Source organism: Sceloporus occidentalis, unplaced genomic scaffold, assembly GCF_023333645.1.
Source record: "Sceloporus occidentalis isolate IW3139 unplaced genomic scaffold, rSceOcc1.0.p SCAF_3, whole genome shotgun sequence".
Taxonomy (NCBI): domain Eukaryota; kingdom Metazoa; phylum Chordata; class Lepidosauria; order Squamata; family Phrynosomatidae; genus Sceloporus; species Sceloporus occidentalis.
In genome coordinates this window covers 200,006,944-200,029,174 of record NW_028316983.1, presented here as the reverse complement: position 1 = coordinate 200,029,174, position 22,231 = coordinate 200,006,944, and the positions used below count along the sequence as shown (strand labels likewise).

The 22,231-nt window shown below is 41.0% G+C and overlaps 1 protein-coding gene across 2 annotated transcripts; it reads right to left on the bottom strand.

The window, feature by feature from the left end:
* Window positions 1–1,924: 1,924 nt before the first annotated feature.
* LOC149317330 (DGAT1/2-independent enzyme synthesizing storage lipids-like) lies at window positions 1,925–18,413 on the bottom strand. 2 transcript variants are annotated; one of them, XM_089518871.1, is made up of 7 exons: window positions 18,255–18,413; window positions 15,496–15,836; window positions 14,648–14,812; window positions 9,176–9,369; window positions 5,903–5,963; window positions 5,416–5,555; window positions 1,925–2,112 (listed from the first exon to the last, which is right to left on the bottom strand). In XM_089518871.1, exons 2-7 carry the CDS (start codon window positions 15,767–15,769, stop codon window positions 2,008–2,010), a joined length of 939 nt encoding a protein of 312 aa, XP_089374997.1. In that variant the 5' UTR covers window positions 15,770–15,836; window positions 18,255–18,413; the 3' UTR covers window positions 1,925–2,007. The 2 variants fall into 2 exon arrangements, with proteins under 2 accessions (XP_089374997.1, XP_089374998.1); XM_089518872.1 differs by having other exon boundaries at window positions 15,712–15,836.
* Window positions 18,414–22,231: the final 3,818 nt, after the last annotated feature.

The window sequence follows — 22,231 nt, the reverse complement described above, 5'->3', positions numbered from 1 at the left end:
TATAGAAAATATTCAAAACACAAAACTTACTCATAAACAAGATAGCTGCATAATTGCTTAATAACATACCATATAACAAGTTGAGCTCGATAATCAACAGTGGTGGGTGTCCAAAATAAACAAGGAACTCAATAGGCATATTACAGTTCTTTTCTGCTTCCAAAAGATCAACCAGATACAGTAGGTGTTTGTCAGCATGTAAGCAACCTCTGTCATATTTCCAAGGCACATGGCATTTCTAGTACATAGTATATCTTATATGATATAAGAAGTATTTTTCAATCTTATAAGGGACATGGTACTTGTAATACATCTCAGTGGTAAGGAGTGTCAACTTACACTATGGCCTCTATTCAGCATCCCCTCAGATAGTCCATAAATATGTTACACTGACCTATATACCACAACTCAACAACTTATTTTAAAGTTTACAGACATTCTGTATTTTGATTTGAGCAGGCAGGATTGGAGAAAGTCTGGCTACCCCCTCCATAGCTGGACACACAACTATGGTATCAGAGCTGAGACATCCCAGGGATCCAGATCTCTCAACATTTCTATAGTGATTCTCCATCCAGCTTGGGGTGGGGATTGCCAGCCACTTCTATGATCATACCTGCTAATTTGCTTCAACACAGAATGCTTGTATGAGGTAACTTTGGGATGTGATAGCGAAGAGAGGATCTTTGGGTGCTGCACAGAGAGGACTGGAATACTCACCCCTGAAGTGCCTTAAAAACACATCTGCACCTGTATGGAACATGCGTGCAGATATCCCAACCTGAATTACAGCTCATATTTGTAAAACATGAGTATTATCCATTGCAACACATCCACATAATTTCTATATTTTGTACAAAATTTGCATGTGGTAATTCTCTGCAAAAAACAAGACAAAACAACAACAACAACAATCATGTGCAAATTTTGTGCAGAATACCTTCCAGATTGCAAATAGTCTTTGAAAACTATGCAATCGAAAGAAAATGCCTAAAATTACTTCAATGCTTTCTTCAAGATGAAAATCAATGAAGAAATATATCCCTAGTCTTTATTTGTGTAGAAAACATATCTGTTAACAAGTATTTCTGCCAGAGAACTGTAATGTCAAAGTGTTCTCATTCTCATTGGGAGTGCAAACATGACAGAAAATAGCCTACTCTGCCCTCATTTACTGAAATCAGATTGTTTTTATTAATAGGACTGCTATTTGCTCTGTTAATCAAATAATCATGACTTAGGATCCCTAAAGTGTTATAAACATGCAGCATGGCTCACATCCCTGGCTTCTTGCTGTGCATACATGTTACTTGCTCTCATTACTTATAATTGAGGCCTATGCTGAAGACCTAATTAGAGGTTGTATATTTTTTGCCTAGGCTGGATGCATTCTTGTATATTTAAATCATCATGAAAACCTCCCCATATAATAAGAAGGTTTTGTTTTTCTCTTTCTCTGAAGAAATTACATCCCAGTTGTTGCTCTTGTTTACACTAGCTGTGTTTAGATCAGTTCTTATCTCTTGTTTGGATTATTTACTGGCTTCATTCCAACATAGCTTTTATTGCTACAGACAAACAATGCTTTTCACTCTTAAATTTCAGCCTGCGGAACATTCAAGACAAATATTATCAATATTTACAATGGATAATCAAACATCATAGGCATTTGTATCAAGCTATCCCCTTTCTCCCAGAAAGAATGCTGTTATCAAAAATGTAGTACACTCCATAGACAGTACATTCACTTTATAGAGCATTCATTTCTCTTCAAATTATGTCCATTTTTTTAAAAAAAAGACAGAGAGTAATATTAACAGAGAAATATCAGTAGCTATCACAGAGATAATAAATACATGCAGTGAAGGCTGGAGTGGCAATACATTACAACTATAAAGTTTTTATCTTAAGGATTTGTGGGACAACATCTGTGTATTTATGTAAAAGTTCAGTGCAATGAATAAGTCTGAAAATATTGGTGCATATTATTACAGTCCTTTATTCACATTATTCAATTCTGTGATGCATCTCAAAGCGTTCCCTCAAAGCTCTTACTATGTTTCCTGGTATTTTCTGGTGTTTGTCTTGTAAAGCTTCCATAGCAATTTTTGTCTATTACAAAGAGAAAAGAAGAAAAACAAAAACAGCCATATAGATTTAGAATCAGGGAAATTAGAATCAGGTTCTGAATATGGAGATAGACATAAACGATATTGGATTTAGGAATGTAATTATTTACTAATTTTCTTCTTAAAGGAAGCAACAAATAATTCCAGCAGTTCTCATCCTGCTGTGAAAAGATCTTTGAAAACTGCCATCTTTGAAGATTATTTGCGTTTTGACAGTTATTCTGCACAAAACATTCACATGGATATTCTGTGCAGAAAATAGCATTTTATGTGCAGAAAATGGTAATGCTAGGGTAGATATCATGTTGGTAGATGATATATTGCACTGGCAATTAGGCACTTGCCTTATGTGTGCAGTTTTTCTCCCCCCCCACTCAAAAGAATATGACAGAGATGGAAAGTGTGAACACAGCTAGAGGTAACTTCATCTGTTGAAGTACCTACTCTTCAAAGAGTGTTTGAGACTTCTCGACTTAAAAATGTATTGAATTAGGGAGAAAGATTATGAGTTTGTGTGTATCTGTAAGTGCCTTCAATTGCCTGTCATGGCAAACTCATTAATTTCACAGGGTTTTCTTCAGCAAAGCATCCTTTGTATCCATTCTTGTACGTCTGCATCTGCCCTTGCACGTTTTTAAATAAAATATTTATTTTACTGGAACTGGAGTATTCTCTGCAGTTATTTCTGATATACATAGGTGAAAAGATTCCCACAGTTACCCTCCTCTTGCAGCCTTCCTTTTGAACAATAAATTCCCCAAATTTTAAAGAGCTGTTGGCATTGCTGGTGGGCACCCTCAACATCACCTACCTTTTAGAGTAACACTGCCAACACAATCTTTTAAAATATTAACAGAACCACTGACTAAATAAAGGGTCTCCTACATGGAGATCGTGTGTGTGTAGTCTACTTGTTTTAAATGCAAGGGTGGGAATAGCACCTGAATGGGGAGCTGTGTGAGGGGGTTCCAATATGGGTCATGTTCTACAAAAAACCCCAATGAAATGGGCTGATTTTGCATAGGAGGAAACTTTTGCTTAGATGCAGAGGAAGCATCTAAACATTGCAGAGAATGTCCTAGCACCGTTTTTCATGTTTACTCTGAAAAATCGTTACTGTAACCGAGAAAATCTCCATGAATTAGATTTGAATCAAAACACCAGACAGAAAAGTGGAATGGCATGATTTGACAAGTAGAAATACAGTCGGCCCTCCTTATACGCGGATTTGCCATGCGCGGATTTGAGCATACGCGCATGGCAAACCCGGAAGTTGTTCCCAATGGTGATGCGCATGCACGCGCGCCGCCATTGGGAACAAAGTCCCCCTCCTCCCCTCCTCTTTCCCCCCTCATTCCTAACTTCCCTCCCTCCCTCCCTCCCTCCCTCCCTCCCTCCCTCCCACCCTCCTACCTACCTACCTACCTTCCCTCCCTCCCTCCCTCCCTCCCTGCTTACCTGCTGGGTTGCCACGCTGCCATCGCGTTCTCCTTGTCGCTGTGGGAAAATCCGGGTGCTGCTCTTGGAGGCCAAGAGACCTTTCATGGTGGCGGCGGCGGCGAGCAGGCCGAAGGTTGACCTCGTCCTGCTTGCCGCCGCTGCTGCTGCCACCGCTGTACAAGGGCCAGATGCAGCCTGGAGGTCTCTTGTCCTCCAGGAGCAGCACCCGGCCTTTTTGCAGTGGTGGAGACTGAGGCCGCGAGGAGGATGAGGCTTGGCTTCCTCGCGGTCTCGGCCTCCGCAAAATGGCCGGGTGCTGCACCCGGCCCTTCTTCTGTGGTGATGATGAGGAGGACGGGGCCAGGCTTCGTCCCCCTCCCTGCTGCCACTGTTAAAGAGCTGGGTGCAGCTTGGAGGCCAAGAGGCCTCCAGGCTGCACCCGGCCCTTCTTCTGCGGTGGTGACGAGGAGGACAGGGCCAGGCTTCGTCCTCCTCCCTGCCGCCGCTTTTAAAGGGCCGGGTGCAGGTTAGAGGCCTCCAGGCTGCACCAGGCCCTTCTTCTGCGGCGGTGGCAAGGAGGACGGGGCGAGGCTTCATCCTCCTCCCTGCCACCACTGTTAAAGGGCTGGGTGCAACTTAGAGGCCTCCAGGCTGCACCAGGCCCTTCTTCTGCGATGGTGGCGAGTAGGATGGGCCAGGCTTCATCCTCCTCCCTGCCACCACTGTTAAAGGGCTGGGTGCAGCTTAGAGGCCTCGAGGCTGCACCAAGCCCTTCTTCTGTGGCGGTGGTGAGGAGGATGGGGCCAGGCTTTGTCCTCCTCGCTGCCGCCACTGTTAAAGAGCTGGGTGCAGCTTGGAGGCCAAGAGGCCTCCAGGCTGCACCAGGCCCTTCTTCTGCGGCGGTGGAAAGGAGGACTGGACCAGGCTTTGTCCTCCTCCCTGCCACCACTGTTAAAGGGTCGGGTGCAGCCTGGAGGCCTCTTGGCCTCCAGGAGCAGCACCTGGATTTTTCCGCAGCAGTGGCAACCAGAACGCGGTGGCAGCGCCAGCAGGTAAGCAGGGAAGGAAAGAGGGAGCGAGGGAGGGAAGGTAGGTAGGTAAGTAGGTAGGTAGGTGGGAGGGAGGGAAGGAAGGAGGGAGGGAAGTTAGGAAGGAGGGGGGAAAGAGGAGGGGAGGAGGGGGACTTTTCTGTCTAATGGCGGCGCGCGTACACATGCGCCACCATTGGATAGAATGGCGCTTGAGCATACACGGATTCTGGCATACGCGGGGGGGGGGTTCCAGAACAGATCCCCTGCATATACCAAGGGCGCACTGTATTATTTTCTGAGCAGAAAGTGCCATTTTCTGTGCCAAACTGCTATGCGTAAATTTTGCACTGGTTAAATCCCAAATTGCAAATAGGCTTCTAAAACTGTGTGGTTTTAATAGTCTTTCTTGCAGTAGAAGGAAAATGGCTAAAATTGCTTTTTTGAGAAAAAAATTATTGAAGACATATAATCATCATCATCATCATCATCATCATTTATATCCTGCCTACTCCGATTAGGACATTATTCCATATGTACTGTATACATTAACTTCAAGACAATTTGAACGCCAGCATTTTCTCTGGTTTGTGTTAATAGGGGCTGCTTCACCTGAAACTTCCTTATCATTGCTAACGTGACAAACCTTAAACTACTTGAGTTCACTTTTGGCTAAAGTACTGGCAAACTGACCACAGTAAACAAAAAAATCCTACTTCTTTACATTTTTATATACCTTCTTAGGATTTGTATAAGTCTTTGTGTACTTTTTATTGAGTATGAATATAAGTTTTAATCCTTAACAATATAATACTCACTTTTTCAACTAATTCTTCTGCAGTTATATTTGGATCATATGGAATGGGTTGCCCAATATATGTTCGAAATTTGACTGGAAATAGTCCATACACAGGAAATACTAAACTACGTGTCTTTTCATAGAGCCATCTCATTGGTCCTATAAAGAAAATTAAAATTGGCTAGGAACTGCATACTGAGAGACTGCAGAGAAATTATGTGTTTGAAATTGTAATACATTGAAATTAATACTGAAACTGATACCAATTAAAATACTCTAAAACCTGTGTTGGTTAACCATCATATGTACAACTCTGAATCATCTTCAAGAATAGAAAGTATACAGAATTTTCATGCTTATAAACTACAGTATAACATTATGTACAGCTTAATGTTATGCTCTTTCTATGTGAAAACAAGTCTCACAGAATTTAATGTGGCTCATTCAAAGAAAGCACATATAGGTCTGCAATATAAAAAAACATATCTAAGGAAGTATAAACTTACGTATATTTCCATATGTGATATATCCCTCTCTGAGATTTGAAGTAAACATAGGAATGATGGGCTAAGAAAGACCAAAGATAGACATTTTAAAAACAATTTTTTAAACTTAAGCCCATGTACATCAGTGAAAACATGAATTGTTTCGCATGGAAATGAATTAATTAGATTTGTATAGTCAGCTAAAAGAGTAGGGATTATAATTTTAAAGGATGTAACAGGTATGGATGGGTAATTCAATTCCTTCCTCTTCTATCCCCGAAGGAATTACTCTGAATCTGCTATTTGCATTGGTGCTCCTAGATGGAGGGGTAGGTAAGAGAGAGATCCCCAGCCCGCAGTTGGATGGACACACGGAAGGGGGAAGAGTGGTGGTTGGTGAGAGAGTGAGAGGGTGACCCAGAAGAAGACAAAGAAAATACTTGAGAAAGCCAACTAGGAAAGATGGAGTCAGGGAAGTGGGTGTCGGTGGCCAGGCAAAGGATCAGAGAGACAAGAATTCTCCAAAGTCCAGGCTTCGGGAGGACTCTGGAAGCCCTGCACCTGACATTGGGAGAGGAAGAGACTTTGGGGTAAGGAGAAGGGATGGAACAGGAGAAAGGAATCAAAGAATTTGAAAGGTTTTTTTTTTAAGGAGAACTCATAGAAAGTGACCTGAACAAGCCCAACCCCAGGAAGGATCCACCAAGCCCCAGGTGTTCCAGAGTGATGGGACACCAGAGGCCAAAGGTGGAGCATAGAGCAAGGCTGCCGCAGCAACAAAAGGACTGCTTGGGAAGCAAGAGAAGCAAGGGGAAGAGTTCCCATTCCCTGGGGGCCGAGAGCAGTAGACCAGGCAAGTTTAAGCCTGTTTCAGTTTTCTTTATGTTATCCAGGTGTTGGGAGAAGTTTGGGTTACTGTTATGTTGGTTGGTATAAATAAGATGTGGCAATAAATAAGTGAAATAATTAAATATGCAATTATAGGCTGCATCAATAGAACTATAGTGTCTAGATCAAGGGAAGCAATAGTACCACTCTATTCTGCTTTGGTCAGGTCCCACCTGGAATACTGTGTTCAGTTCTAGGCACCACTATTCAAAAAGAATGTTGAGAAACTGGAGCATGTCCAAAGGAGAGCATCTAAAATGGTGAAGGGTTTGGAAACCATGCCCTACGATGAACATTTTAGGGAGATGGGGATATTTAGCCTGGAGAAGAGAAGGTTAAGAGGTGATATGATAGCCTTGTTTCAATATTTGAAGGGATGTCATATTGAGGAGGGTGTAAGCTTGTTTTCTGCTGCTCCAGAGAACAGGACACGGAAGAATGGATGCAAGCTACAGGAAAAGAGATTCCACCTCAACATTATGAGGAACCTCCTGACAGTAAGGGCTGTTCAACAGTGAAACACACTCCCTCAGAGTTTAATGAAGTCTCCTTCCCTGGAGGCCTTTAAGCAGAGGCTGGATGGCCATCTGTGGGGGATGCTTTGATTGAAAGTACCTACATGGCAGGGGGTTGGACTGGATGGCCCTTGTGGCCTCTTCCAACTTTACGATTCTACAATTCTATGATTCTTAATTGTGTTGAAAGCAAATGACTTTGGACTGTATATTCCCATGGAGAAGCAAGGGAGGATGGGACCCCACCTAGCTATGGGCCAGGGAGGGGCCACAGGGATAGTTTGCAAACTAAGTTCCTTTTGGTACAAATTACAGTGGGCCTCTGTATCCATGGACTTGCCATTTGTTGATTCCAGCATCCGTGGATGGCATGCCTGGGGGGGGGGGGTGCGCCAGAGAAGGAGGAGGAGAAGAAGGAGGAAGGAAGAGAAGGTGGTGGTGGGGAATAGGAAGAGAATTGAGAAAGAAGAGGACAGAGGAGGAAGAGGTGACAGCGGAGTTTGAGGATAATGGCACTTTACTGCCCCGCCACTGAAAGCCTACCTTGCCTCTTCACTGCGAAGGGTGGCAGGAGGCTGCCTCCTCCTCCTTTTCCCCACGGACAACTCCTCCTTACTTCCTCCTCCTCTTCCTCTTCTTCTTCCTCTTCTTCTTGCCTACTGGCACCTCTATCACTGCCCCTTCTTCCTCCTTCCCCTCCTCCTCCTTTTCCCAGTTGAGGAAGGAGGAAGAGGAGGACAGATGTACCAGTGGGGAAAAGGAGGAGAGGGAGGAGGAGGAAGAAGAAGGGGCAGTGGGTGGGAAGATGATGATGAGGAGGAGGCAACCATGGTGGCAAAGTGCCATTGTCCGCAGTGGTGGCGTGGCTGTGTCGCTGCACCACCATTGAGATCAATGGGACTTGAGCATCCACAGATTCTGGCATCTGTGGGAGGATCTGGAACAGATCCCTCCCAGGTACTGAGGGCCCACTCAAAAACCAATGGTTGTGTAAAAAAAGAACCCTTTCACATTTTATGTTGCAAAGACATCTTATATATGTCTGTTAAAAAATCTTTTAACTTTGATGGGTGTCTCAACATGTCAATACACCAGTTTCTCACCAAGAATTAGAAAATTCTCTAATACATTCCCAGTATATCATATTCAGACTGCTTTATGTTCTCTTCAGAGTTCGTCTAGGACACTGCAGAGTTTAATGGTAAAACTTCTCTTTCATGTTAATAAAATTATTTCAGAATATTGATTAGACAAATACAGGGAACACTTCATATGTATTACAGTGTGTAAGTATATGGATTTCTTTGGCATTTTAAAAACCCATATGGATCCATCTGTGCCTTGATGTTTGTGAGGGTGTTCCAAGCAACTGGAAATAGAAAAAGGGAAAGAAAATCAGGATGAACAGAATTGGTCTTTTCTTATGATGAAATATTACAAGTTAGCAGCTTGCTTTAGGTGCAGTGGTTAAATGCCTGTATTGCAGCCACTCACTCAGAAACCACAAGGTTGTGAGTTCAATACCAGTCAGCGGCTCAGGACTCACTCAGCCTTGCATCCTTCCAAGCCACTAAAATGAGTATCCAGACTGTTGGGGGTAATTGACGTACACATTGTAAACCTCTCAGGGAGTGCTTAAATATACTAATAAGTGGTATAGAAATGTACCTGCTATTGCTATTATGGTAGCTTTAACAGTTGTCTGAATGAATATAATACATCCAACTGAGGTGTGCTCTTTGAGAAAGTGTATCTCATTTAGACAATACAGCGAAGGCAGATAATGTGAATATCACAGACTTTGAGTTTCATTTGAGGGGAGAAATTAGAGCTAGAAAATGGAAGAAGAAAAAAAGAAGCAAAAGAATGGAAAGGAAGGGAAACCACTCACCACTTTTGCATCAATGGCCACTTGAGCAAATCCTTTTCGATTTCCCCACACAAGCTTGTAAGTATTGTCACTATAATTCTGCTCTCTAATTCCACCAGGTGCAATGCCCAATAGATGTCCTTTTTTCAGAAGAGCCACACATTCTTGTTTTGTAGGATTAATACAGTGAATCACTTCAAAAAGCAGTTTTAGCCCTATAAAAATGAGAAGTAGGTCATATCTACAATGATAGAAAAACCCAGTTTACCTTTGAGTTATCCCTATCTGCAGCAGCCATGGCTTTGTTTAGACATGCTGATGACACCCAAATCTACTTCTCTATGTCTCTGACTGTTGCAGTGCTAAGGATGGCGTCTCTTCTCTGAATACCTGCCTTGAGTCGGTAATGGGCTGGATGAGGGAAAATAAACTCAGGCTGAATCCAGAGAAAACGGAGGTACTAGCAATAGGTATCCCTGGCCCGGGGAAGGAAATTTGTTGACCTGTCCTGGATGGGGTTACACTCCCCCTAAAGGACAAAGTTTGCAGCTTGGGAGTACTCCTGGACTCGTCACTACAGCTGTCCCCTCAAATTGATGCGACAGCCTGGAGTGCCTGTTATCAACTTTGGTTGATACGGCAGCTGCGCCCCTGCCTGGACCAGAGAGACCTTGAAGCAGTAGTACATGCACTGGTAACCTCTCGTCTTGGTTTCTGTAAAGCACTCTACATAAGGCTACCCTTATGCCAAGTTCGGAAGCTTCAACTGGTTCAAAATATGGCAGCCAGATTGGTCACTGGTACTTCCAGAATAGACCAAATAACTGCTGTTTTAAAATCACTCCACTGGCTGCCAATCAGCTTCCGGGCGCAGTATAAGGTATTGGTTATTACCTTTTAAGCCCTATATGGCTTGGGCCCAAGTTACTTGCAGGAATGCCTCTCCTGACACAATCCGCCATGCACTCTCAGAATATCTGGGGAAAATCTACTGGAAATACAATCTACCAGACTGTACACAACTTCCCAAAGAACTTTTACTGTTGCTGCCCCTAAACTGTGGAACAGCCTGCCGGATGAGATCCGTCTTATCACTACCTTAGACTCCTTTAAGAAGGCAGTGAAGACGGAGCTCTTCCAGTGGGCTTACCCTCCTGAGCTTGATTAAGACATTCTCCTCGAAGAAGACTCTTTGTATATAACCACTGATGTATTTATTGGAACTGGATATATTTATTGGAACTGTTGGATTTTATGATTGCACGGTATGCTTTTATCAGGTTGTAACCGCACCCCGATCCGTAGGGAGAGGCAGGGCAATATAAATTATTCATTATTATTATTATTATTATTATTATTATTATTATTATTATTATACTGTGAAGCAAATTTCAGGAGAACTGTCTGCATAGCACACAGCACATACAGTTCTTCCCTTAGAACTCACCCTGATCTAATAAATTGCAGTATGCATGGCCACCTCTCCCATGTATGCAAATCAATGTTGCTATGAAGTGCAGTCCACACCCACACACAAATATTTGGATTTTCCCTTCAAAACAGGGATAATTCCCCATTCCACCCCCCTTTCCATATTAAAATCCTGAAGTGATGAAAAAGCCCAGATTCAGTCCCACCCCCACACCCACAGTGTGCTGTGAAAACGAGCTGAGACATTTTTATTTGGCCTGGGTAGATGCACCCTAAGGCACTATTACCATATATAACTCGTGTATAAGTCGACCTCATGTATAAGTTGAGGTCAACTTTTGAGACCAGAAATGGGGATTTTTATATGACCCGTGGATAAGTCGAGGGTCAGACTTAAGGAGGCAGCTCCGGGACCATCAGCATCTCTCTAGCCAGCCTCCCTTCTCAGGAGGAGAGAGGCCAGCTGGAGAGAAGGCTGTGAGGGGCGAATGCACACCCTTCCCTGCCTTCTCTCTAGCTGGCTTCCCTTCTCAGGAGGAGGGAGGTTGGCTGGAGAAAAGGCTGAGCACCCTTCCCAGCCTTCTCTCTAGCCGGCTTCCCTTCTCAGGAGGAGGGAGGCTGGCTGGAGAGAAGGCTGAGCGCCCTTCCCAGCCTTCTCTCTAGCAGGCTTCCCTTCTCAGGAGGAGGGAGGCCGGCTGGAGAGAAGGCTGAGCGCCCTTCCCAGCCTTCTCTCTAGCAGGCTTCCCTTCTCAGGAGGAGAGAGTCCGGCTGGAGAGAAGGTTGAGTGTCCTTCCCAGCCTTCTCTCTAGCCCAGGGGTAGGCAACCTTTTTGACCCGGGGGCCGGCTTGCTGTTCCTCAGACAACTGGGGGGCCGAAGCCAAAAAATAAATAATTAAATAAATAAATAATATAGGACAACATTTTCAAATGTAGGACACATTTTTTTAAATGGAGGACATGCAAAAAAAATTGATGCTTTTTAAAAAATGTTAATATAAATGCATGTTTCTTAGCCATGATCAAAATAGAGGACATTTGGGCATTATTCCTAGACAGATGACAGAAATGTACTTTCCTTTTGGTCAACCCCCCTCCCCCATTCCAAACAGCACATTTGGGCATTGAACATGGCTTTACTTAACATGGCCTCTTGCATATTTCAGAGGCTTACTGCATAACCAAACTCTTTGGGTTTCACACTGAACATGAGTTCACATGGCTATGCATATTTGACATGTAAAGCTGGTTTAACAAGAAGTGATTTGCCCTCGGTTTCATGTGTCTTGCACCAACTATACTTCTCAGAGGTGTGTACTTGGTCAAGGGACTTTGGTTTTTCTTCACTGCGCATGAGTTTGTAAAAATCAGAGCAACTTGCATTGGCCGTGCCTCAGAAGCTGGCTGATATCAATATCACCATCATCACCACCACCATCATTGTCACAACAAGGCAGCATTATAAGGACAAAAAACACACAGAAAGACAATTTGGAAAGTCACACTCTCTCGGCTTCAGAAAGTGTGGGCCCATATCACAAAAGCTGACTGATATCAATAAATAAGGGGTAAATATATAAATAAGGGGAAAATGTACATGGGAATACAGTTGCATCCAGGGGGGAAATGGGCATGGGAATACAATTGCATCCAGGGGGAAAATGGGCATGGGAATACAGTTGCATCCAGGGGGAAAATGGGCATGGGAATACAGTTGCATCCAGGGGGAAAATGGGCATGGGAATACAGTTGCATCCAGGGGGGAAATGGGCATGGGAATACAGTTGCATCCAGGGGGAAAATGGGCATGGGAATACAGTTGCATCCAGGGGGGAAATGGGCATGGGAATACAGTTGCATCCAGGGGGAAAATGGGCATGGGAATACAGTTGCATCCAGGGGGAAAATGGGCATGGGAATACAGTTGCATCCAGGGGGAAAATGGGCATGGGAATACAATTGCATCCAGGGGGAAAATGGGCATGGGAATATAATTAATTACATCCAGGGGGAAATGCATATTAGAAACGGCACCTTCTTCCTCCTCCTCCTCCTCTTGTTGTTCATTTTTGGAGCCAAAGGGAAACAGCCGTTCCTTTCCCTTCCCTCTGGGCCAGAGGTCCTCCTCCTCCTCCGCATCCTCCTGCTCTTCCCAAGTTTCACTTTCTCATTGAGGCTGGCCAATGGCAGAGTGGTGCTAGAAACAGCCCCGCCCCCGCCATTTTTCTATTGGCCAGCCCCTGCCAGGCTCCCTGAAGAGAAGGAGCTGCTCTTTGCAAGGCGTGCGCGCGCGCAAACAAGGACTTGCAGGAGGTGCCTCCGGCCGGGGGAAGAAGAGCACAGAGGCAGAGGAGGAGGAGGCAGCCGACTGGCCCAAAGGCCTTGGCGGCGGCGGCGCCTACGGCAGGACCGTGCGGGGGCCGGATCTGGCTCCTCCCCGGGCCGGATCCGGCCCGCGGGCCGTAGGTTGCCGATGCATGCTCTAGCCGGCTTCCCTTCTCAGAAGGAGGGAGGCCAGCTGGAGAGAAGGCTGCAGGGCAAACACGTGCCCTTCCCAGCATCGCCCCAGGTGGCTTTCTCTTGTGGAAGGAGCCTGATTGGGAAGACGCTTGGTTGGAGGACCCCACTGACCCTTGTATATGTCTACCCCAGGATTTTGGAGACCATTTGGGGGCAAAACTTTCTCGACTTATAGTTGAGTATATACGGTACTTCACCCTTGGTTTAAAAAGAAATCAGACTCTGCGTTATATGTGCATTTCCTGTCAGTAAAATTTGTTTGGTATCAAATAAACCCAATTCTAGGGATTCTTCTCCTGTTTTTCAATCCCTACTCCTGAGCTCATACAGGTAGTATTGGATCTGATGTTAAGGACTCCCAAGTTTGTAGTTCTCAGAGACCTTAACATTGCTTCCAACATATATTTAGGTTTAAGCTTGTAGCAGCTTTTTTACACCACAAGGATCGTGGACCTATTAAAACTGGAACTCTGAGAGACACCGTGAGTTTTCTCTTTTCACTGCTAATGAAAGGCAGACATAACCATAACATTTTGTGTCACCTCCAATGCCAAATCAGCTTTCCCCCCCAAATGTATTTAATATCCTACATAGTTAGACTGAAGACCATTCCCATTATGCTTTCTTTTTGACATTTGGCCTCTTCCAAGATCTCCTAGTGCAATCAGATATTTTTCATGAGCAGACTGAATAAACCAGGTAATATGTCCTAATTCACCATTTCACAGTCATAGGTTGTATTGAATTCATGTAATGATGTGATTTTTTCCACTGTGTATTTCTTGATCCCTGTGAGAGGAAATTAATTGGGGGAAGAAGCATTTGAGCAGAAGAAAGAAACTTTCCTCAGAAACTCAGCTCATAGTTTTTTGTGGGTTTTTCGGGTATGTGGCCATGTTCTAGAAGAGTTTCTTCCTGACGTTTCACCAGGATCTGTGGCTGGCATCTTCAGAGAATGTTTGCCTGGAAAGGACTTGGGTATATATATTGTGTGACCTGGGAAGGCAGGAGGGATTTGCATGTGTGTTGTTCTCTTGCTAATGGCAGGCCTTAGGGTGGGAGGGTCTGCAAAAGAGGATTAGCATCTGCTTGATTAGTCCTCATTGTCTGCTGATATTTATTGTTTCACAGTTACTGGCAAAAGGAAGGGCACTAAGAGAAGAGAGGGAACGACACAGGGTCCTTATATCTCTTCCCATTAACATCTATATAAGGAGAAGAGAAACAAAAAGAACAGCTCATGAAGATCACCAAAAGAGCTTTTCCTGTCCACACTTTCTCTCCATCTCAGCTTTTATGCAATCTGGTCAGGTTAATTTTGCATTTTAAAACTGAAGAGGCAATCATTATTAAATACTGAATGCTGTGCAATGCACAACTTCAGCCATACTATAAGGACAACAAACTGAAGATTCCAAATAGTAATCAGGAAATTTTGAGTGTCCATTTAGAAAAAAATCAAAATAGCTAGACAAAATCATTTGAAAGAGCATCATTTTTATTAAATATACTTCTCAACAAAACTATAAATTTTCTTTTTTTACCTGGTAGACGAAAAAGGAGCTGATCCATCACAGAAAAGAAGAATCTACCGGTGATTCTATAGAATGTGAATATAAAGAAGTAATAATCATATGCCAATGCTCCATGGTAATAAACAAGAACAGCAGGTCCTTCTGGAATATTTTCTATTCCACAGATTTCATAACCTATCAAAGAAAAACATGCAATGGCTTCAGCATTGTTTCATGAGCATGTAGATCTTATAATGCTCCATATGCTAATTAAATAGAAATAATAAGATATAAATAAAACCAAATGGTATGTATATACATATATACATACCTTTAAGGCAAACCTTTGAAACTATCAACATTTATGTTTTAAAAAGAAAACTAATTTTGAAAATGAAGTTCTAGCATCTATCTAAATTACTGGCTCTTAATGTTTTTGGCTGACAAAGTTCCTTGACAATCCGAAGACAGTTATGGACCCCCTCCCCAGAAAATGAACTTAAATATATTTTCAAAGTAACAAAGAGCAAATTGAAGGGGGGGGGGACCACAAACAAACCTATGGTGAATTACACTGGGTCCATAGACCAGCTGAAGTCCATCCATGAATCAACTAGTGGTTCATGGACCCTAGATTAAGAACTCCTGATTTAAACTTAAAATGTAACATCTGCTTCCTTGAAGGTGTGTGTGTGTGGGGGGGGGGGGGCATCTCTCCAGTCTTGTCATTAATTATGAAAGTTTAAGAAGTAAGATAAGCCCAAATGAGCTTCAGAGTATGCGTGGCAGAAATACTAAGAGCCATTACAGTTAAAGCAGCATCAAAATGCCTTGATTCTTCAGTGTGGTAGCGAGGGGGGGGGGGGAGCCATGCTTACCATGTAGTAATCTTCCAATCATATAGGTCACCATTGCCATAAATTGCTTTGGCTTGTCCCATAATTTGTTACCTTTATCTTCTGGAAGGTTACCAATTTTTTTACAAAAGCCACAGAATCCGGTGCCGAGGTACATCATAACAATAGAAATAATAGCAGGATAATATAATATTCCTAATATTGTGAAGAGATACACTATAAAATCTGGACATCCACCAAAAATATAAGTTGTAGATTCTTGCTCTAAACCATAGTCTCTACTTTCTGCTGTCATCTTTGGAGTCAAAGAGAAACCGCAGGAAATTATGTTCCAGGACCAATTATTTTGTTCACTTTTCTCCCTAGGGAAAAAAAAAAAAAAAAAAAAAGACAACACACAATTAACTAGACAATTAACTGAAAGGTTCAAGACTGACCAAACTTTGGAAGATTTTGATGAAGGAAATTCAGAATTTGAGGAACTAATTCAACCAGGCAGTAAGAAAATTATAACAAAATTTATAAAATATTACTAAAATTAGACCAAGAACAGGAAGTGATAAAAAACATGAATAAATGGGCCCAAAATATTGGTCATGCCATCCAATTAGAAGATTGGGAAAGAGTGTGGCAGAAGTATTTAAAATTTACAAATAGATCTACAGTAAAAGATGGTACTTAACACCAGAGATAATTGCCAAAATATCAGAAAATACAAAAGACATTGCTGGAAATGTTAGCAAAGAAACGGCACATTATACCACGTGTGGTGGCAATGCCTGGTAATTAATTTTTTTTGAAAGAGATACACAAGAATATAGAACAAATTTTAAACATTAGTTTCTGTCTGAGTCCAGAGTTATATCTATTGAATATGGTGCAAGTGGTGGATAAACAAACAGAGAAGATATATTGGAGAATTATACTTTACATGCATGTGATGGATATTCTAACCCAGTTAACCAATGGTAAGCCTTTTAATTATTGTAATGATGAATGAAAGAAGTAATTAAGGTTTTAGAAACGAAACTGGACTGAGGAAACAATAATGCAGTCAGAAAGAGGTTTAGGGAAGATAAAGATAAATAACATATTGGGGGAAGGGAAGATGGAGGAAAAGAAGGTAAAATATAGTAATTAATAATTTAAAAAGAGAGAATTGATAAAAATTTAAAAGAAATAAGGAATTAAATGGGGGGAAGTTAGAAAGAATAAGGAAGAAAAAAGAAGGCAAAGTACTAAATAACTTTATAGTATTTAAAAGATTTAAATAGGGTGGAAAATATAAACTAAGAAGGCAACATGGTATTTAATTAATTTAAAAAGGGAAAAAATTAAGACTAGCTAAACTCTTACAACAAATTGTCTGGAATCGTAGGTGGGAAGTCAGGAGTAGAGAGGAAAGAAGGGTGAGAAGAAAGTGAAGGAGGAGGAATAAGAAGGAAAGAGAAGAGAAGAGAAGGTACAGGAAGAAAAAATAAAAAAGGTAAGGATGTAGGGAAATAGAAGGAATAAAAAAGTTAAAGCAAGGAAGAAGATGGAAGACAAGGAAAGATAAAGCAAATAGAACAATAGAAGAAAATAGAGTTGTTAAGAAGCAATGAGAAGGACAGCATAAGTGAAGTGTGTATAGAGAAGGTGAGAAGGTACGAGAAGGTAGAAAAGATACAGAAGAAAAATAGTAAAAGAAATGAGGAAGAGAAAGAGGACTTGAATGATAAAGGAGAAAAAGAAAGAAGAGGAAATAACAGTGAAAAGAAAGAAAACCGGATGTACAAAGAAGGCAAAGAAGTCATGCCCATCAGAAGACATTGTATATATAAGAATAATTAAAATTATAGAGTTCATTTTAATTATTCTTATATATACAATGTCTTCTGATGGGCATGACTTCTTTGCCTTCTTTGTACATCCGGTTTTCTTTCTTTTCACTGTTATTTCCTCTTCTTTCTTTATAAAGAAAAGAAGATACAAGATTGAAAAAAAATTGTATTAGAAATATATTGACTATAATTCGTTATCTGGAACTATAAATGTAAAGAAAATTATTGTGATGTAAAATATTTAAATAAAGAGGGATTTTTTTAAAAAAAAATCTTAATAATATAATGATTTACAACCATCATTTGCAAAACTGAATTACTAGAACCTAGAACACAATAAACTAGAATGTATAAAATGAAAATGAAAATGAAAGCAAACATTTATTAGGTAAACACTGACCTTATGAACAGAGAAACTTCTGGTAGAAGGACTGAATTCCTGTCACAATCTCTCTCTCTTCTTTATATTGATGAAAGCCAATGATGCAATCATTAAATAGAAAAACTAGTTCTTCTACATATTCCAAAAAATATGCTCTGATATAATCCTTTGTGAAGGAATTGTCCTTTCTCTTCCTACACGAATGTGGACTGAATATTGAATGATGTACGCATGTACACTCATCCATTACAGCCCTCAGAATATGTAAACTAAATTGTAGAGCTACTTACTGTATAACTTAATATCAAAATTATGAGTCACCACCTTCTTCCTGGTTATCTAGGACAGTTTATCTTTTTCCATTCCAAGCTTTCTTGTGGTACTGACATTCTTGTGCTAGTTTTTAACTACAGGTAATTGTTCCTTAAAAGATGCCTTTAGTTTTCGTTTATATAGTTACAATCTTCTGCAATACAGCCTCTGAAAAAAGTGGTATGACACACCTATGGACTAAGAATCTGTTACATCAACACTGTCTGGAGCACTATGCTATAGTATCTCTTGTAGATGTATACCTCTTAATGATGGACTTTGGCAACCAGTTTGTGGAGATGGAACTGATCCAGTACTTCCACTGTTTGAGAGAATCTCATTCCTAAAACCTTGCAAAACTTATCCTCCACAGCCTGATCTCATCAGAAAGACACAGCCTGATAAAGACTTTATTTAAGCATCTATCAATTAAAAACAAAGAAAGATAGAAATTCATTGCAAAGGAATGCATGTATAATTTTTGTTTACAAATGTTACTTAAGAGCATATTAAAATCAAATGTAAAGCAATTAGAAGCAGTTTGAAAGGACAAAGGCATAACAAAAATATAATTTTGGCCAAAAATTGAAAACTCAATAAGTGTGGAGGATCTTGACTTTTATTGGAAGTGTTGCACAACTGTGTTGCTATGTATTTTCCAGACTATGCTGTTAAACATCCTGGCACACAGCAAAGCCTCTGTTGAAGATCTCAAATTTTGGGCAGGCTCATAAAAGATGAGGAAGCAACCTGGCCCCAATCTTCAACCATCTCCTTGAGATCAAAAAATAGATTAGACACTAGTGAAGTTGCTTCAAGACAGTGATACTTGATTTTCTAGGTGAAGCCAAATAATAATAATAATAATAATAATAATAATAATAATAGGTTTTATTTATATACCGCCCAATCACTGGGAATCCGAGCGGTTTACAATAGAGGGGATAACAGACAGTTCCCTGCCCACAGGCTTACAATCTAAAGACTCGACACAAAAGGAGAAGGGAATGGTGAAGGGGGGAGAGGATCAGGTCCAGCATTCTTCTCTCCCTCTGAGGCCTGGACCAAGGCAGATGGACCGGAGGGAGGGCTCTTCTTCTTCAGGCTAGCCCCTGATGGAACTGGGCCAGCCTACTCTCTCCCTCAGAGGCCGAAAGATGACAGTTGGGGAGGGAGGAGCCTCTTTCTTCAGGCTAGCCCCTGATGGTACTGGGCCAGCCTTCTCTCTCCCCCAGAGGCCGAAAGATGACAGTTAGGGAGGGAGGAGCCTCTTTCTTCAGGCTAGCCCCTGATGGTACTGGGCCAGCCTTCTCTCTCCTTCAGAGGCCGAAAGATGACAGTTGGGGAGGGAGGAGCCTCTTTCTTCAGGCTAGCCCCTGATGGTACTGGGCCAGCCTTCTCTCTCCCTCAGAGGCCGAAAGATGACAGTTGGGGAGGGAGGAGCCTCTTTCTTCAGGCTAGCCCCTGATGGTACTGGGCCAGCCTTCTCTCTTCCCCAGAGGCCAAAAGATAGTCTGGCCACTGCATTTTTGCCCAAACTGTAGCTTCTAAACATTTTCCAGGTCAGTCCTATGGAGAGCACATTATAGTAGTCTAACTGGTGAGTAATAAAGGCATTTGGTTTGCCAGGTTAGGACCATACCCGGCAGGCCCTGGAATTTAGCCTCTGTTGGATGGAGCTACTCTTCCTGAAAAAGCAGGTTCATAGTTTAGATGTACTCCTAGACTCAGCTGTAAACCTAGATGCCCATGATTTCTGTGGCGACCAGGAGTGCTTTTGTACACTTAATGCTAGTGCACCAACTACACTCATTCCAGGAGATCCCTGATCTGGCCATGATGATACTTGCCTTGATTACATCCCACTGGATTACTGTAACACACTTTATGTGGGTCTGTCCCTTGATTTTACTACTTCTTCCCTAGGGAGGATAGAATGGCCCTCTCCTTGCTGCTTTCCCACAGCAGGCAAAGACTTTTTGAAAATTCAGACAGGCTTTTAGAAATGGGGTATTGGAATGGGGTAACTGAGCCAAAATAAGATAGATTATCAGATAAAGTACTAAAGAAAAATCTGGGAAAACTACCAAAAGAATTTTTCGATATGTCAGAAGTGTTGGTTCTACAAGATGCTTGGAGAATTAAATATGAGAATGCTAAAGAGTTTACTTTTTTCACCAACAGACATAAATCATGGTCTAGACTAGATATGTTTTGGATTTCTTCACATTTAGGTTCAAACATTATTAAAATGAAAACTTTACCAAAAGTTTGGTCAGAACATAATCCTGTAACAATAGATATGGATGTTGGGAGGAAAGAATATAGCTGAAGATTGAGTATGAATATTTTAAGGGATGAAAAAATAATATTAGAAATTAAAAAACACGATTGATAATTACTTTAAAGAAAATAGGAGCACGGAGTGTCCAATGCAGACAGTTTGGAATGCCTCAAAGGCAATAATAAGAGGCTGTTTAATTCAAAAAACCATTGAATGGGGAAAAAAGAAAGGAAAACTGAATAAACTGAACAAAGACTTGGAAAAGAAGGAAAATATTAGAAAAATATGGAAAAATATGGAGGGTTTACAAGAAATTAAATATATTCAAAAACAATTATCAATTCTAATGGTGGAAGAAATGGGGGGGGGGAGTGAAATTTACGAAACAGAATTCTTTTGAATTGGCCAACAAACCTGAGAAACTATTAGCTTATAGGTTAAAGAAAGAAAAGGAGAAAAGACTACAGTAATGCAAATGAGAAATTTCCCAGGGTCAGGGGTTTCCCAGCAGACAATGAGCACTAATCAAGCAGACACTAATCCTCTTTTGCATAGCCTCCCACCCTGAGGCCTGCCATTAGCAACAGACCAATATACATGCAAATCACTCCTTCTTTCCCAGGGTGACACAATTTATATATATCCAACTCCTTTCCAGACAAGCATTCCCTAAAGATGCCAGCCACAGATGCTGGTGAAATGTCAGGAAGAAACTCTTCTAGAACATGGCCACATAGCCCTAAAAACCCACAAAAAACTAATCATTATCTTTGTAAATCACTGTTACAAGTCTGGTTATAAATTCCAATGGTGTCCTAATTCCCTTTGTGGGTTTCTCCAGGGGAAGCATTGTTCAGGAGAGAAGAACATAGTAAAACCAAATGGCTATCGTATGCTGACATCACCGAAAAATACCATATTAAAAACACAGGAAGAATTATTAAAGGAAAGATACAATTGCAATTGGTTTGCTTGTAGACAATTAGCGGAGAGATTTAAAATGGATAGTAAATTAAATGGAATTGGACTAGTAGATCAAAACTTGGAAAAAATAGTCAAAAGTGAAGCTAAAAACAAATATCATAATTTTATAATTTAATACTTAAATTTGAACTGGAGGATGAGACAATCAAAGAATTTATGATAAAATGGCCAATAGATTTAAATCAAACTATCAAGTTAGAACAATGGGAAATAACTTGGAAAGTAAGACTCAAAGAAACCATCAATGTTGAATTAAGAGAAAATGTGTATAAATCACAATACAGGTGGTATTTAACACCATACAGATTATCAAAAATGTTCAAAGGTAATAAGGGTTTGTGTTGGAATTGCCAAAAACAATTAAGGATGTATTTACATAGTTGGTGGAATTGTGAAAAGGGCCAAAAATCCATACATGTGGAAATGAAAATATTTAAACTTAATGAACACATAGACACAAAGATGTATCTGTTGAACATAATAGAGAATCAAGTTTTAGAAAGCAAAGAAGGAAGAATAATATTCTTGGCAGTAATAGCAGCAAGACTGATATACGCTAAGTATTGGAAATCTAAAGAAATACCAAAGGTGGAAGAATGGAAATTAAAACCCTATTATTTGTTTGAAATGGATAAACTGACATGCTTTATGAAAAATAATTCTCTACAAGACTTTTATAAAAAATGGAACATACAAGCAGAAGAAAAAGAAAAATAGATATATAGCTTTAATGGAGTAGTTAATATGTGATGAGATACTTATAGAACCCAACCTAGAAAATTTCAAGACTGTAAATTAAGCCAGAAATGACTCTGTATTAATGGTAAATTAAAGAGGGAGTATTCACCCATGATAAATGATTTGAAGGATATGAATAGTAATGAATATTATGCCTGAAATAGGATATTTCAATTATTGTTAAAATAGTAATTATCTTAGGGTATGTAATTAAACTGTATTAGGAGTTAGTTT

Excerpts from the sequence above, each read along its gene's own strand:
- LOC149317330 (XM_089518871.1), bottom strand. The coding sequence starts at position 15,769 with ATGACAGCAGAAAGTAGAGACTATGGTTTAGAGCAAGAATCTACAACT. Across the intron at positions 9,370-14,647 it reads GCTCCTTTTTCGTCTACCAG|GGCTAAAACTGCTTTTTGAA; the intron begins GTAAAAAAAGAA and ends TCATTTTTATAG. Across the intron at positions 5,556-5,902 it reads TATCACATATGGAAATATAC|GACCAATGAGATGGCTCTAT; the intron begins GTAAGTTTATAC and ends TTTTCTTTATAG.